At 50.6% G+C, this 17,213-nt stretch overlaps 1 protein-coding gene across 3 annotated transcripts in view; it reads left to right on the top strand.

The window, feature by feature from the left end:
- The window catches only part of CABIN1 (calcineurin binding protein 1), a 153,224-nt gene that overhangs the window by 83,352 nt on the left and 52,659 nt on the right, over positions 1 to 17,213 (top strand). For all 3 annotated transcript variants that reach the window (XM_039223826.1, XM_039223829.1, XM_039223827.1), the window contains exons 27-28: positions 4,255 to 4,437; positions 9,814 to 10,145. In XM_039223826.1, coding sequence (XP_039079757.1) covers positions 4,255 to 4,437; positions 9,814 to 10,145 — 515 coding nt within the window. The remainder of the gene's footprint in view (positions 1 to 4,254; positions 4,438 to 9,813; positions 10,146 to 17,213) is intronic.

Raw genomic sequence — 17,213 nt, 5'->3', positions numbered from 1 at the left:
GCTGAAGGCAGGATGGGTCACGGGGCTGTCACGCCTGTGTGCCAGGCACTAGGATGTGGAGGCCTCCATGGGGATCCTATTTGTGTGTTGGGAAGAGCCGTGACAAACATATTGGGAGGCCTGGAGCAGCCCAAGTAGTAGATCTGGGGTTGGAGTGTGAGTCTGAGACTCCTGATTTCTGAGCTCCTGCAATGACCCTGTGTGACCTCTGGAGCCAAGGGCCCCCTTTCCACATAGGCAAATGGGCTGCCCCTGCCGTTTCTCTGAGAGAAGTGCTCTCCTCACACTGGGGACGGGTTTGGGGCCTCCCATGAGGGCAGCAGGCGTGCCAGCAATCCCCATTCAGTGCTCACAGAGCCTTGGGGTCTGGCCTTGCAAGTCAGGAGAGAGCCCCTCAGAGTGTGAGACAGAGGGGTCCAGTCAGGTCCCTACTGCCCCATCAGTGAGACGCAGAGCTTCTGTGTTGGCCACTGAAGGGTCTCACATATACTTCATGTCCCAGTTTCTACCAGTCCACCAGCCCAGCTGATGCTGATACCCACCAGTTACTGGGCAGTGGACATTCCAAAGGCAGCTGAGGAGGAAGGGCTGTGGCAGGCTCCGTGTGGCTGCCCGAGAGGTCACTGTCTCCAAACGCTGCTCTGTGATCAGACGTGGGTAAGGAGGCTGGAATGGCAGAGCTGCCTTTGGAAGCACAGGCCTAATTCCATGTTCCTCTGTGCAGGCAGGACCGCTGTGGACGACCTTGTCATGTCAGTGTGTAAGAAGCGATTACCACTCCATCAACATGGTGCTACTCAGGTGTGATCTTCAGCCTGGCATAAGCAGAACCCTTTGCCCATTCAAAACAAAATCTCTGTAATGTCAGGTTTGAGACATTACTGAAAAAATCGGTCCAGGTTCTCTGAAATAATAATATTAATAATTGAGCTGATATTTTTGGAACACTTATTGAATATCAGACCCTGATTTCAAGCACTTTATGTGTATTAATGTATTTAATCTTCTTAATAATTCTGTGAAGTGGACATTTGTATTATCACGATTTTACACAGGAGGAAACTGAAATGTAAAGAAATTGTGGCAATTGCACAGGCTCTCCAGCCTAGTAAGTGAGGCAGCCTGGATCTCCCAGAGACCAGGCCTTTGATTTTGTTGAAACAACTTTTAAGTACTGTTGCAAGTTTGTTTTCCTACCAGGCTGCTCATGTCTGCCCTGCCAGTGGGCTGCCAGTGTTTTAGGTAGTTGAGCAAAGAGTTAGAGGGTTTTAGAGGCCACGTCCTCCTCTGTGTGTCCCCAGAAGCTCCTGTGCCATGGACCTCTCTGAGACTGTGTGTGCTTGCAGTTTATAGGTGGGCAAGGGACTTAACCTGTTCAAGGTCACATAACTAGTGAGTGGCACTAAGAGGAACTTGAACTTGGCTCTCTGGATTCCTATTTCATTGAGCTTCATCCTTCAGATACACAAAGTTGAAGACAAAGTTTTATTTTTTAAGGTTGCATTTTGTTTCTATTAGTGGCTTATTAGTTAATACCTTCTTTAAAATAATGTAGTGATTGCCTTTGGCTTAACAAAAATACATGTTTAAGTGATCACAGTCCACCTTCAAATGATACTCTACTGCTTCCTGGGCAGTGAAAGAACCAAAAGCCTCCCACTTCTTAGGCCCTTGTTTTCATACATTTTTTTAATGTACACTGTAAACTCATAGTAGGCTGCCACTAGGTTTTGCTTTAGACAGTAATACTTCAGAGGAATTAAACATAGGAAAAAGAATGTCTTTTCTGTTACTGCTTTAGCCATTTCTGAGGAACTTCATTTCTTTATGTGGATCCAAGTTTCTGTCTCAATTCATCCTACCTGAAGAACTTTCTTTAACATTTCTTGTAACTCAGATTTCATGGTAAGGAATCCTCTCAGCTTCTGTTTGTCTGACAAAGTCTTTATTTCTCCTGCATTATTGAGAGATATTTTCACTGGACATAGAATTTGGGATGGATCTTTTTTTCTTTCAGCATTAAAGATGTCTGACTTGCATGCTTTCCGATGAGAAGTGTGCTGTAATTCTTAACTTTATTCTTCCATATGTGATGTGTCTTTCTCTGCTTTCAAGATTTCTCCTCTGTCTTTGGTTTGCAGCAGTTTGAGCGTGAGATATCTAGGTATGTTTTTTTGTTGTTGCTTTTGTTTTGTTTGTTTCATTGTTAAAATGTGTGGAGGAGTCTTTGCCCTGCTTGGTGTTCTTGGTGATTTGACATCTTTCGTTATTTTTGGAAAATTCTGTCATTATCTCTTTAAATATTTCTTCTGACCTGTGTCCGTCTCATTGCCTTCTGGGATTCTAATTAGTCATTCAGATGCTCTTGCGTGCTTGGTTCTGATTTCCCCTCCACTCTCTTTCACTCTGGATGATTTCTACTGACCTGTCTTCAAGTTTTGCTTATTTTTCCCTCAACTGTGTCAGGTGTGCTGAGAAGCTTGCCAAAGGCATTCTTTTCTTTGTCTCTGTTATTGTGTCTTATTTCCAGCATCTCTATTTGAGTCTTGCTTTTAGTTTCCAACTCACTCCCCAAATTCCTCATCTGTTCATGCATGAGTCCCCCTTTTCTACTAGAGCTTTTAACACACTAATCACATTTATAGATCATATTAATCTTAGTTATTTTTTAAGTTTTTTGGTTGTTTTTTTTTTTTACACTAATCTCTATACCCACCCAGTGTGGGGCTCGAACTCATGACCCTGAGATCAAGAGTCATACGCTCCACTGACTGAGCCAGCCAGGCATCTTAATCTTAGTTATTTTAAATTTCCCATCAGGTAGTTCCAACATCTGGGTCATCTCTGAGCCTTGTTCTGTTGATTATTTTCCCTCTTGACAATGTTTCTTTTTTTGTGTGTGTATGCCTCATTTTTATATTAGATATCAGATATTATGTGTAGGATGGAAGAAACTGAAATAAGTAATATCTATGCTTGGAATGGGCTTCTCTCTCCTGTTTTCTAGGCTGTTAGGAGGGGGAATTAGGCGAGTCAGAAGTTGAGATGGGGTTGAGTTTTGTTGTTGCCGTGGTAACCATTAGTGTACCACTGACTTCACATTCCTGTGATCTTACCTTATGCTTACAGGGGGGCTGATTTGCCAGAAGGTTTTCTCAGTGTTCCATTCCCATCTTTAGCCTTAAGCCTTCTGTGCATACTTCAGAGACATTCTTTCTCCATGTTCTTGCCCCTCTTCCTATAGTAGACTGTTTTGCATGTTACTCGTGCTTGCTAGCCTGGGGTAGAGGCAGGGCTGGTTCTCTCTTGTCTCCGTCCAGTCTCTGACTTAGGCAGACTGTGTTCCTGCATCTTAGGAATAGGGCTTTTCTTCCCCAGTTTTGGGTGACTTAAAATGTTTGGGCCCTGAATGTCTTCCTGCCCCTCCCTCAGAAGGTTTTTCTTTAACCTTCCACAGTGGCAGTGGGTCTTCACCTGTACCCTGGAGGCAATAAGATTTGGTGTACCTCTGCAGCTGGCTTAAGGCTTTTGTTCCTTAGGGAAAAAAGTTCCCACCAAGGCTTCATGCCTTTTCTAGAGCAGCGAACACACTTCCTCTCCAGGCCTGCACCACAGGAAGGTTTCCTTCAATCCCTCTTCCTGCGCTGCCTCTGATCTTTCTCATGAGCACATGTGGAGGTCCAAGAAGACGAGCTAACATGTGGGTAGCAACCTCCCTTGTGTCTGCGACCCCCAGGAATCTCCACTTTCACTCTAGACCACTCTTGGCCTATAGCAAACAGATAAAAATGTCTGCAGGACTCTTGTTTGCCTTAGTTGTTTATGCCTGTTTTCTCTATGTGGTAGAAACACGAGAGAATGGTGTACTACCGTGCATCTCTTTCCAACTCCACATTCAGCAACATAATGTTGGCTGGTAGCCTGAATTGGCCGTGGTGGGAGTATTTACACCACAGAAATCAGTAAATGCTATAAATATGGGCTTCCCTCCTACCCAAAGAGCCAATTGTTAACCATTTACCAGAACACCACCATTTGGGAAAACCCCACAAGGTTGACCGTGGAGATTGGTGCCTTTGGTGAGTGGCTCAGTGGACTTCCAGGATGGGTAGGGCTCAGCAAGGTCACAGCGGCTGTGTTCATGTTGTCTCCTCTGCAGGGCAGTCACCAGGACACTCACCCTGGGGAGGCCCCGCCATGTTGGAACTGGTGTGGATTCATGCTGCTGCCCTCTCTCCCTCCTTTTCCCCTCAGAGCGCAGCCAGGACAGCACGGCCGTGGCGCTCTCGGACTCCAGCTCGACACAGGACTTTTTTAATGAGCCTGCCAGCTCATTGGAGAGCTCTCGGAAGCTCTGTGTGGAGAAGAAGCCGTCTGTTCCCAATTCCCAAGTGGGCCCGCCTGGTAAAGACCTACAGGGGGCCACAGAGGAAAAAGGTATGAAGACCTGGCTCAGTGCGTTAGAACTGCTTTGGGGAGACAGCCTGTGACAGTCTGGGAAGTCTGAAGAAGGTGGGCTCCTGAGTGCCCCAGACCCTGTCTGGCTTCTGTCCTTGCATCTCCACCTGCTGCTCTGGGGCCTCAGTTGGGCAAGTCGCTTGCCTCCCTGGGCCTCTGCACTCCCTGCAGGGTGGGAGGGAGCCCAGGGCCTGCGTGGTAGTTGTGAGGATTAAGCAAGGTGGCTCAGGAAGGCACTCGCATGGTGCCTGATGCACAGTGTACACTCAGTGACACTTGTTGTTATGACTCCACCGTGGCCATGTGAGAAAGCCACATCTGTGATGTGAGTGCCCTGGATTTTTTTCTTGAATACATAGTTATTAAAAAAAAAAAAAAACTTTGGATCCTAAATGTGTCTTCTTTTTAGTGTGAATCACATCAGATCTTTAGGAAAAGTGCCCCCCTTTTCAGTCAGGAGGCCCTGATCTAACCCCAGGGCATGCCTGGTTCTTGTGGGGTCCCTGGACCCCCATTGTGGAAACCAGTGGGCCGAGCCCCACACCCAGCTCGCAGGAGAGGGCTGGCAGGCTGGGTGTCTACGGCACCGCTCTGGGGCTGCGGCTGGGCAGCTGGCCCTGGGTTTTGAGAGCTCTCCCACTCTGACCAAGGCTTGCTAAACAATAACAACCACGACAACCCAGACCCGTGCTCAGCAGCCCTGTGCCAGGTGCTGTTTTTTGTCTTACTAACCACCCTAGGGAAACAGCCCTGTGGCTGTTACAGGTGAGAACCTGAGATTCAGAGAGGGTCAGAAATTTATCCAGGGTTAGTTCACACCCTTAACCTCTGCCCCATGCTCCCTCTCTGGGTACCAGGCTGGTAGGGGCAGCTACGGTTGGCGATGACCACCCCCCCTAGGGCGTGTCATGGGAGAGTCACAGGCCCTGGATGGGAGAGTCTAGGCTCAGGAGTTCATGTGTTGGGAATGGCCTCTCCTCACTCTCTGTTCCTCGCTGGCCTCCCCTTGCTGGCCTTCACAGGTGGTGAGGCTGCATGGCCCTGCAGGTTGGCAAAGGCACCCCTGTTAGGGTCAGGTAAGGGGACACAGTGAAGCAGTGCCCCACTCTCTCACGAGGCACTTACTATACTATCTCAAACCACTGTTGATGTTCTACAACTAACATAAACACAACAGAGAGTTTGGAAGGGGAAGGAACAAGTACCCTATAGTCCCAGTGCTCTAGTACAGCAACTCTTGTTCATGTCCAGTCTTAAAAATAAGATTACTTTAACTATTGGGGGAGGCCTATCATCTGTGCTCTGTGGCCTGTCAAGCAGTGAGCTGCTGGGGGCCATTGTGTCACCCTGGGCTTCTCTTCACTGTGTTTGGGGAAGTGGGGGTGCAGGTTGGGGTACTGAGCTCAGAGGGTCAGCTGTGGTCTGACCAAGGCTGTGCAGGGCTTTCCAGACACACGAGGGGCATCCCACCCCTTCCCTCCATCCATTCAGAGCCAGTGGTTTAAGCAGACTGGGGGGGCTCACCACTGGTGAAGAGAGTACGAGGGGCTCCTGATGGCTCAGTCAATTAGGTTTTGACTCTTGATTTCAGTTTAGATCATGATCTGAGTTTGTGTGATTGAGCCCTACATCAGCCTCTGTGCTAACAACACGGAGCCTGCTTGTGATACTCTCTCCCTCTCTCTCTCTGCCTTGCTTTCTCTCTCAAAATAAATAAATAAAACACCTTACAAAAAAGAAAAAAGGAAGTTGGAGTAGAACCATAGCCATGGCAGTAGCTGGTAGGCTTGCAGGGAAGCATTTTCTGTGGATACATCTCTCCTCTCAAAGCCCAGCTTTTCCTGGTAACTGTAGTGAAGTTGGTGAGCTTCCTTTCGGAGAGTTGGTATGGCAGAGAATGTGTTCTGAACCCGTGCCAGGCAGACAGCGTAGAGAGCAGTGTGCTTCTCCAGGACTAGCCCTGGTTGGTGGTGGCCTCTGACACAGCCTTCTCTGGGCTCCCACTGGGCAGGAGCTCTGGCCACCAGGGCTCTAACAGCTTTTGGCGCCCTACAGAGAGCCAGGATATGGCTCTGGGCCAGGGCTGGGTGTGTGCCCCTAGTGTGCTCCACACCCCAGCTTTTCAGGCACACCCTCATGGGCGGCCCTGCCACCAGCCTGCTTCTCTCATGGTCAGTGTCGCAGAGCTCACTCACAAAGTCGATGGGAATTGTTCAAGCAGGGCATAATGGAGCCCAAGTCTATGCCTGGCCCTGGGTGCTGAGCAGGAAAAGAATGGTTCTGACATTCACATCCCTCCTGATGCCCAGGTACCCTCCCTCCCATGGCATTCAGCAGATACCTTTTTACTTCTTCATTCTGGTCTGTGCCAGGGTGCCTCCAGGAAGGAGGTTTCTTAGAAGTGTCCAGCTTTTGAAGCACACCTTCTTAGGGGTCAGAGCTTCAAAAAATGTCTAAAGTGATGGAACAACAGTAAAGGTTTATATTTATTTATTTATTTATTTAAATTTTAGAGAGAGAACGAGTTGGGGAGAGGGACAGAGGGAGAGAGAGAGAATCTTAAGCAGGCTCCATGCTCAACATGGAGCCTGACCTGGAGCTTGATTCCATGACCCTGGAATCATGGCCTAAGCCAAAATCAAGAGTCAGACACTCCACTGACTAAGCACCCAGACCCAGACTAAGCCCCAAGGTTTATTTTTTTTTAATAGAGGAAAAAGCTGCCCACATTTCATTATCTAAACACAAGTGCACTCTGTTATATTACCCTGAGGGCAACAGAGTTTGTCAACAGCCTGTGTGGTCCTGATAGTGGACTTGCGTGCCGGCCTGGGCCCTCCCTGCCTCCTGGACCCAGGGCAGGATATGGGCCGAGGATGCTGATACAGCTACCAGCCACCTTGTTCAGGGACCACCATCCAGTGGCTGCATCTGCCCCTTCTTGGTCAAGTAGAGGCCTGGTGATGATGCCTGAGTGCCTTGCACAGGATGGGTGGGGTGGCAGTGGCAGAATGGTAGGTGGCCTGGTGCGTGCACTGTGGGCATGCGAAGCCAGGCCTCACTGCCAGCAGCAGCACCAGAGTAGCCATAGCATTGCCTTGCTTGCTTTTTATCTATAGGAGGAAGTCTTCTCCCTTTGACGCTGCCAAGGGTACGACCGGGCATCCTGGCTGGGAAGCACTGTGTGGGCTTATTGACATTTCTGGCCTCCCCTCTTTCTTCCACTAACATGACCTGTGAGGCTCTTTCAGCCTTGGGAGTGGACACTGTGTGTGAGGCATGCTGCCCATGTCTCCTGCACCTCCTTCAGGCCACTCAGACCCTGAGTAGCTAGGTTTTTCATTCACTCTGGCCTTACTATTTTTCTCTCTCTCTTTTTATGTGTTTTCATTTTTTTTTTTAATTTTTTTTTAAATGTTTTTATTTATTTCTAGGAGAGATAGAGAGAGACAGCGTGAGCAGGGGAGGGTCAGAGAGAGAGGGAGTCACAGACTGAAACAGGCTCCAGGCTCTGAGCTGGCAGTCAGCACAGAGCCCGACGCGGGGCTCGAACCCACGAACCGCGAGATCATGACCTAAGTGAAAGTCGGACGCTTAACCGACTAAGCCACCCAGGCGCCCCTATGTGTTTTCAGACATGCTTCTGAGCTCTCTTTGGATAAATTCTTGACCTTCTGCTCACTTTACATAGGAGACATGTTCCTGTGTGTCTTTGTGTGTGAGCACACACTTAGCACCTTATCTGAACCCTTGGGAGGTCTTTATCTTCACCCTGTTTTCCCATCTTCCTTGCACCTAGCACAGGGCTGGGCCCAGAGTCATTGTTCAGAACGTGTTTGTTGAACCACATTTGAAATGTGTCCCTTGAATTGAACACTAGAAATCAGGCCCATTTGTAAGGCAGTGGTGTCCCCGTAAGATGCCAGCCCTGAGCAGACTCCTGGTTACTGTCATTGTGCTCTGAGTGGGTGCCTGTGGGACCTACATGGTTTCCTGAGCTCCCCTGAGAAGAGAGCACAGTGTCAAGATCAGATGTGACCTGCTTTTCAGTCATTCATTCAGCTTCAAACTAGACCCTCTGGTAGGCTCTGGACAGTGGGGGAGGGGGAGACATCCATGCATAAATGCAGTGGGATCGGTGACATCAGAGAGGTGGGCACACAAGGCACTCTGCGGACCCCACCCTGGGGCCGAGGGGGCATGCGGGAGGAGGTGACACTGAGTGGAGTCCTGAAGGATGAGAGCGAGTGGGTGAGGCAGGGGAGGGAACGAAGACAGTGTGTCCTAAAGGAACAACAGTGGAGAGGTAGGAACAAGGAGTGAGATGTTCCTAATGGTTGATGTCAAGGTGCAAGGCCTAGAGGGTAGGTAGGAGGGACGGCAGGACTGCGTGGAGGTAGCCTTGCGTGCTGTGGTGAGCAGCTTGGCTCTGTCTCGCACAGATTCTTTCCCTAGCAAAAAGTGCTTGACATGCACCTGGTGTCTTTTTGCTTAAACCTAATGATGGTTTGGGACCTTAGTCCTTGACCACTCTTCCCCGCCGCAGCAGGCCCAGCCTCCTCTTAGCTACCACTACAGTTGGAAAGGGTTGTCAGGCTGAGAACAGGAAGGAGCTCAGCCCATAGTGGCAGACAGGCTTCAGCGTTGGTGCCGGGCTGCTACTATGGCCTCCTCCAGGCAGGTCTTACCAAACTCCTGGGTGCCCAATGGGCCACCTTATCCTTGCTGCTTGCCCCCATCCTCTTCCTTCCATCCCTCTCTCCTGGGCCAGGCTCCTCTCCTGTAGCCCCTGCCACCCAGCTGGGGCTCTCCTGTGTGCGAGCTCTTGGTTCACACACAGTAGAAGCAACAGCCCTGGAGAAGGATGTTGGGTAGGCTGTGGGCAGAGGTGCTAGGCGGTAGAGCAGGTGCAGTTCTTTGTGTGCCTTTCCTGGCTGTTTTATTCCATGGTTGTGGCAGCCACACCTTCCTTCTGTGGACTGCATCCCCATGCACCTGCATAGGCCTGGGAGGTGGGACAGCCTTGTGCTGCCATTCAGAGGGGGACCCAGAGCCCCGCTTGCCACCCTCACCTTCTGCAGCCTTAGGGCCCCTCTGCTGCGTGCCAGCTGGGACATCCTGTTTCATAGGGGAGGAAAGTGGGAGGCTGTGGAGGCCTCAGCCAGCAGGGGCAGAGCCAGCACCAGGCCCTGTGCCTCCTACTTCTGGGTCTCTTGGGTCCAGCACCTGTCTAGCAAGGGCGCAGACCTAGCTGTGCCTGTCACCTCAATAAGGCTACACTCCATTGCTGGTGGTGGACCACCACAGGGGCAGGGACTAAAATTGAGATGACTTTCTTTTTCTTCTCACCCGCAGGGAAAACTGAGGAGTCCTTGGAGAGCACAGAAGGCTTCCGGGCCACAGAGCAAGGCAGCCAGAAGCCTGCTGCAGACCCCCCAGCCTCTGCCTGCATTGCTGTCAAAACCCCGGCATCTGCACCTGCCCTGTGGGATGGGAGGAAGAGAGCCGACACGCTGGGGGAGCCTGCAGCCTTTCCCCAGGGGCTGCCGGCTGGGGCCGAGGAGCAGCGCCAGTTCCTCACAGAGCAGTGCATCGCCTCCTTCCGCCTGTGCCTCAGCCGCTTTCCCCAGCACTATAAGAGCCTCTACCGACTGGCCTTCCTCTATACCTACAGCAAGACCCACCGGGTGAGTGAGCTGCCAGCCCACAGGGGTGGGAGAGGGGTTTCATCTTCCAAGGGCCCACGAGCATCTCTCGAGTATTGGCAGACTGACCAACACAGGTGGGAGCTGCTTACGGTCTTGGGTAGCGGTGCATGGGAGGGATGGGGTAGGAGAGACGCAGGAGGTGGGTCCATACAAGAGTGGTCCAGCTCTCCAGGTGAGAGGTGGTGAGGACCACAGGTCGCAGCAAGGGATCAAGGGAGGAGCGAGTGTGAGGGCTGCTCCTGAAACAGGAGTACAGGCTGGGTAATGCTGCGGGCTCAGGATGAGGGCTGACAGACTCAATCAGCTTGTGCCTGTGAGGGCCAATGTGGCAACTCTTACTCCACTGTCTGGCTCCCTCTCCACTGCTGTTCACCTGCCCTCTGCATGGCCCCAAGGGCACATCCCCCAGATGCCCTGTAGAGACCCCCCTCCTCCCTAACCCAGGGCTTTATGGCAGGCTCTGTCCCCTCTGTCTGCATCTTGCAGAGAGGCCTCCTCACTGTCATCCTGCCCCTAGAATCGCTTCTCTGGTACAGCTGCCAGAACCATCTTCACAGCCTCTGCTGCATGGGGGTTGGGTGCTGACAGCCTCCTCCAGCTCATTTTGGAAAGCAGATGATGTAGCGATTCTCAACAGCTGTGCCCCAGGCCTACGCTCTTTCAGGGACTTCCCAGCCAGACTGTTCTGCTGGCGTGTAGCATCTGTGCGGGGAGGGTGGTGTGTGTGTTCCTTCACTCCTCACTTACCCAGGAGGCACTGGGGACAGTGTCCTTGTCGCGGTGCCTGCCCCCATGGAGCTACATTCTAAGGGACAGGCAGATTTTAAAACATCAAAACAAGCAAATAAAGCTAGTCCCATTGTGCCACATGCTACAGAGAAGATAATGGGGGTACACACAGGAGCAGGGGTGCTGCTGTGGCACTGTGAAGGCACCCATTAAGCTGAAACTTGTAGGGTGGCCATGGGCAGAGTGGGGGACAGTGGCAGTTTGGAGGACAGGGAGAGAACCCAAATCAGGCCGATTGCCTGAGCATGTGGCGGTGCTGGGTAATCCAGGCTGGTATGGGCAAGGCCAGAGAGGGCCAGGGTGGCAGGGGCAGCCTTTGGAGTCTGGCTGTGGTCTCTGCTTTTGTCTGGCTCCCTTACTCAGTAAGCATCTTCCTCCCAGAGGCCCCCTGCCAGCCCCTTCTCACCAGCCTCTGTGTGACCTTTGAAGAGCCAGGGAGGGCAATTGGCCAGAGAGATGGATCTTGGCTTGGCAATGGTTACATGACAGGAAGTTGTTACTTGACAGAATTCTGTTTGGGGAGGCACAGCTAGGTGCCCTGTCACAGTTATATCTGACCAGACTGCTCACATGGCTTGGTTGGTTTTGTCAGAGCAGAACAGGGGAAGCTGGTGCGGGCAGGCCTGGGAAAGGAGGGTCTCACTCGGAGTGTCGTCTCTGCTTCAGGGCATCCAGCTCTTCTGGCTGCCACTGCCCAGTTGCTGCTGTCGGTGCCACGCCTGAGCCTGGTTCCCTCCCTGCATGGTCTGCATTTTTCAGTGGACTTAACCTCTGGTGCCCTGGGCCTTCTGAACCCAGGCAGACCTGGGTTTTCATAAAACCCCCTCTGCAGCAGTCTTCGGGGCCCTGGCGCCTGACACTGCCTCTCCCCCCAGCCATGATCCAGTGCTGCTTTGGGAACTTTTCTTTTCCTCTTTTGGGAGCAGCAGAGCCCAGTACAGAAACTCTCATGAGTCTCAGTTAGAAGGGACACTGGCACCCATCATCTGTATCTCGCCCACCTTTGGGCATCCCCCTCTTCAAATGTTCCATCAAGCAGTCGTGCAGCTTCTGCCAGCTGGGGTCAGCTCTTAGCAAGACTTGGAGCTTCCTGTGCTGAGCCAGATCTTCCCCACACTGTAGCAGGTGGCCTTCTCCAGAAGCCAGTGCCAAAGGATCAGTGCGTATAAAGGGCCCCACCCAGTACCAAGCATAGTGTTATTTTCACAACCTGTCCCCTTGCTGGGTGGGTTTTTTAAAAGTAGAAAGCAGCATCTATGTCAAAAACATTAGAAGGGATATCCACAGCTCTGCCACCCCAAACCAAAAGCCATTTGGTGTATTTTTTCCCAGCTCTCGGGCACACACACCATTGACTGTCACTTCGGAGGCTCTAAGTACGTCAGGTCCAGGTGTCCAGACACTCTACATCTAGATACCTGGTTCAGGGTTGCACAGGGATGGGTGATAGCCTGGCATCGGCTTAGGTAGCCTCACCCCGGCCCAGCTGCTGTACTGCTCCCCCCACCGTTAGAGCATCCATGCTGTTTGCCATTTTGCTATTCCTGTGAATGTCCTCCAGGTCATTTTGGTCACCCTGGTGGTCTTCAGGGAGGGTGGACCCCGTCCCTGATGGTAGGGACGGAGGCTGCCTTGGCTTCCTGGAAGCCCTCCACAGCCATCACGTGCTCTTCCTGTCATGGCACTTCTGTCAGCTGCATTCCAGGTTGGGTTCCTTGGCTTTCTGAAATGGAATGCCGGTCTGGATTCTGAGAGCGACCCTCTTCCTTACACGGCAATTGTGTGTGGTTGCCGGGAGTGCCCCAGGAGCCCTCCAGCCTGCCACGCCCTAGGCCTCCGAGCACTGGGGCAGTGCTGCTTGCTCCTTTGCTTATTTCACTCAGAGACCTTTGCTGAGCAGCAGGCATCACCCTGCAGGCAGGTTATGAACACCTCACTGCACTGAGAGCCTGAATTTAGGCTGACCCTGCCTGCGATGTCCTATTGTCCTGAGGACTGGTATGGTTCTACCCAGGTCCTGGGTGTCAGCTTGTCCACGGATCTGGGGGACACAACGGGTGCTCTCAGTGACTAACACAGAACTATTAGCTGACAATCAGAGACTGCTTTCCAAACACAGCTGTTTGGTAACAAATGATTCCTGCTGTGTATATTTAAAAGCAGCACATTTCTTCATAAAATCTGCCTGTGGGCTTGGTGGGGGCATTTTCCTACTGCCATCTCCTGGCTCCGTGGCCAGCTGGCTGGAACATGTATCATTCCTGCCTTCAGAGAGCCCCCAGGGCTATGCAGATTGACCCTGGATCCCTCAGGCCTTTCAGGTGCCCCTAGTTAAAGCTCTGTTCAGTTCACAGTCCCCTCCTAGCCCCCATCCCAGGCCTTGACAGAGACACTACCCTCAGGACATAGGGAGCCACTTGCTTAGCTGCTGGCAGCAGGATTTCTAGGGGAGGGGGAGTGAATGTGGGCTCACCTGGGTTCCGATCCCGGCTCTGTGGGGGCTCTTCTCTTGCAATATTTGTACAGAATTATTGTGACAGTGAGGTGGGGGAGTTGGGGCCCTATACACTCACCCTTAGCCAAGAGTCCTCCTCTCCCCTCTCCCCTCCCACTGGGCCTCTCCCCAGGACCCCAGAGCCCATTTCCTCCATGTCAGCATCTCCCATGGCTCCTGGCCTTTCCATTAGACCTTTTGAGGGCTGGATCTGCCCCTGGGGGACCCTTGATACCTGCTTAAGCCTGCCCTCCTGCCCAAGGCTAGCTTTGCTGTGCACAGGCTAACCCCTGCACCTCCCAAGGCAGGCCTCCTGCTATTCTCCACCGAGGGCCAGGGGCACCTGAGGAAGCAGGACTCCCTAGCGCTCTTCACACCTTAGGGAAGATCACACATTAACACATGCTGATGGCCATAAGGACCCTAAACCTAGCTATTGCATCACTTAGAGTCATCAGGATTACATTCTTCACCAGGATTTTGAGTCCTGTGCTATCAGTCCATGCCCAGAAAAACCTGTCTCTTTGAGCCCACATGAGCAGCCCAGGAGAGAAACCACATGGTATTGGGACCTTTCATTTTGAGGGTTCTGAAAATCACTAATGGGATCCAGAAAGAAGGCTGAGGCATGGGTGCCCCTGTCCCAGTTCCCCCTACCTACTGTCTGTGGCTCAGCTAGGGAATTGAGCCCTTCAGCACCGCCTGCCACGAGTGGTCTAGGAGAGTGGGTTATAAGATGGTCCCTAGGATCATAGTCTTGAAAAAGAACAAACTTGGAGGACTCATACTCTAAGGACTCACACTTCCAGTTTCAAAACTTACTGCAAATCTACAATAATCAAAAACTGGAATATTATTTAGCCTTAAAAGGAGGAAATTCTGGTACATGCTACAACGTGGGTGAACCTTGAGGACATTATGCTTAGTGAAATAAGCCCAGCACAAAAAAAATCAAACACTATATGATTCCACTTACATAAGGAATCTAAAGTAGTCAAAATCAGAGAGACAGAAAGTATAGTGGTAGTTGCCAAGGGCTAGGGGAGAGAATGGGAGTTGTTTAATCAGTCTAGAGTTTCAGTTTTGTAAAATGAAAAAGTTCTAGAGATTTGCTGCACATCAATATGAGTATACTTAACACTACTGAACTGTACACTTTAAAATGGGTAAGGTGATCAATTTTAGGTGTTTTATACTACAAATGAAAATAAAACAGGGTGGAGGTGCCTGAGTGGCTCACTTGGTTAAGCATCTGACTCTTGGTTTTGGCTCATGTCATGATCTCGCGGTTTTGTGGGTGTGAACCCCGCGTTGGGCTCTGCGCTGGGAGTGCAGAGTGTGCTTGGAATTCTCTCTCTCCCTCTCTCTCTACCCCTCTCCCACTGTGCTGTCTCTGTCTCTCTCAAAATAAATAGAAAAACTTAAAAAAAAAAAAAAAGATAAAATAAACAGCATGATACTAGCCTAAGCATAGATATATAGATCAGCAGAATAGACCTAGGAGCCCAGAAACAAAGGCATACATCTATGGTCAATTGATTTTTGACAGGGGTGCCAGGATACTTCCGTGGAGAAAAGGACAGTCTTCTTAACAAATGGTGCTGGGATAATTGGATATCCACATGCAAAAGAATGAAGTTGGACCCCTGCTTCGCACCATGTTCAAAAATGAACTCAAAATGTCTCAGAAAGCTTAACTTCAGAGCTAAAAGCTGTAAGACTTTTAGAAGAAAACATAGATGTCAATCTTCATGACCTTGGACTAGGCACAGGTGACAAATAACAAATAAATAATATAATAATGATAATAAACAGGACACCATCAAAATTAAAAGCTTGTGTTTCAAAAGACATTACCGAAGAATGCACAGAAAGGGAGAAGTATTTATAGGACACATTCACGCACACCTCGTTTTACTGTGCTTTACTTGATTGCACTTTGCAGATACTGCGTTTTTTACACGTGGAAGGTTTGCAACAACCCTGTATTGGACAAGTCTTTTGGTGCCATTTTCCCAGGAGTATTTGGTCATTTTGTGTCTCTGTATCACATTTCGGTAATTCATATGATTATGATTAGTTGTTACAACTTGCTGAAAGCTCAGATGGTGGTTAGCAGTTTTTAGCAATGAAGTATTTTAAAATTAAGATACATACTTTTTTTTTAGACATAATGCTGTTGCACACATAGTAGACTATAGTTTAGCATAAACATAACTTTTACCTGCACTGGGAAACCTAAAAGTTCATTGACTCACTTTATTTTGTTATTCATTTTATTGTGGTGGTCTTGAACTGAACCCATAATATCTCTGAGGTACGCTTATATGTGGTCAGGGACTTGTATCTAGAATATATATATTTTTAAAAACCCTTACAACTCAATAATTAAAAGACAACCCAATGTAAAAGTAGGCAAAAGATCTGAATAGACATTTCTCCAAAGAAGATACACAAATAAATGGCAAATAAGCACAGGAAAAGATGTTTAGTACCATTAGCCATTAGGGAAATGTGAATCCAAACCACGTTGAGATACCACCTCACACCTGCTAGGATGGCTACAGTCAGAGACTTCAGCCTCTATTGCTGGGGGTCTCGGGAGGTGTGAGCAGCCACTACCCTGGTGGCAGTTCTGGGGGGTTGGGGGGACATGGGAGTTGGGCACCAGGACTCTGTGTCTCCTGCATAGAGACCAGGATTTGTGAACACTGGTGGTGCTTTCCAGGACTGGTTTCCTCTGTGGAGGGGCCTCTTGTTTGGGTTACTGCCTCTCCTAAATTTCCTTGTTTTGTGCTTATTGCTCGGTCTCAACTTGAGGAATATTCTTCCTATTCTTTGCTCTCGCTGGTCCTCCCAGGTCACTTGATATCTTAAGAGAAAGGCCAAGTGGCACACCAGTGTGGCACTGAGACAGCCTGGCCTGGGCAGCTCCTCGGTGTTGTTTCTCACAGCACCCTGCCCAGCAGGGTGAGCAGGAAACTGAGGCTCAGAGGGGATAGCAGCCTGTCTCATGCCCCTTGTTAAGGATGTTTCAGGGCCTGGACTCTGCCCCCTGGAGTTGGCCAGCTGATGGGGGCCTCTGGGGCTCAGATCTTTATTCTGCTTCTACTTTCCTTCTGGCGGAGACTGAGCCCTTCTAGCCTAGGTCCTTCACCTGGCCAGGTGGGTAGATGCCCAGCTTCCTGCTAAAGCTACCCGGCAGCTGACTGGCAGCATTAGGCTGAGCCAGGAAATATTTGCTGAGAGCCCTGTGTGAGAGGCTGGCGGTTTAGCAGAAGCAAGGCTGCTACCAGCCCCCTGTGAGCACAGTGGCCACCCAGTAATTGGGCTGCTGCTGGTCAGTGTGGCAGGACTCAGGCAGTGAGCCGGGGGTGGAAGTGAGGAAGGAGAGGAGACGGGCCTGTTCTATGGGAGAGGCTACCTTCCTGGGGCTCGGCGCACAGCCAGTTTCTGAGCCCTGGGCTGGGGCTCTGCTCATCTGGCCCCAGCACTGCCTGAGTCAGGGCTTGGCCTTCATCTGACTCGTGTGTGACCGAAAGGTTTTCCTCCCATTTTCCCGGGTGGGCCTGAGCCTTGCTGGCTCTGCTGTGGGATGAAGCCCACCTTTTGCTATGTGGCTTTTCCCCTCTGAGCTGGAGCAGCTCTCAGACACAGTTAGCACCCAAGTTGTCACCGAGAGGTGACCCCCAGGTGAGGATCGCTCAGAAGCCTGAGATGTGAGATGGGGAAGGAGCTACTCAGCCTGCCCTGATCATAGGCCT

The sequence above is a fragment of the Hyaena hyaena genome, unplaced genomic scaffold (assembly GCF_003009895.1).
Source record: "Hyaena hyaena isolate Hyena2069 unplaced genomic scaffold, ASM300989v1 scaffold_1462, whole genome shotgun sequence".
NCBI classification, from domain to species: Eukaryota; Metazoa; Chordata; class Mammalia; order Carnivora; family Hyaenidae; genus Hyaena; species Hyaena hyaena.
Note: the sequence above shows the minus strand (reverse complement) of the source record. Positions and strands in the feature narration are given on the sequence as shown.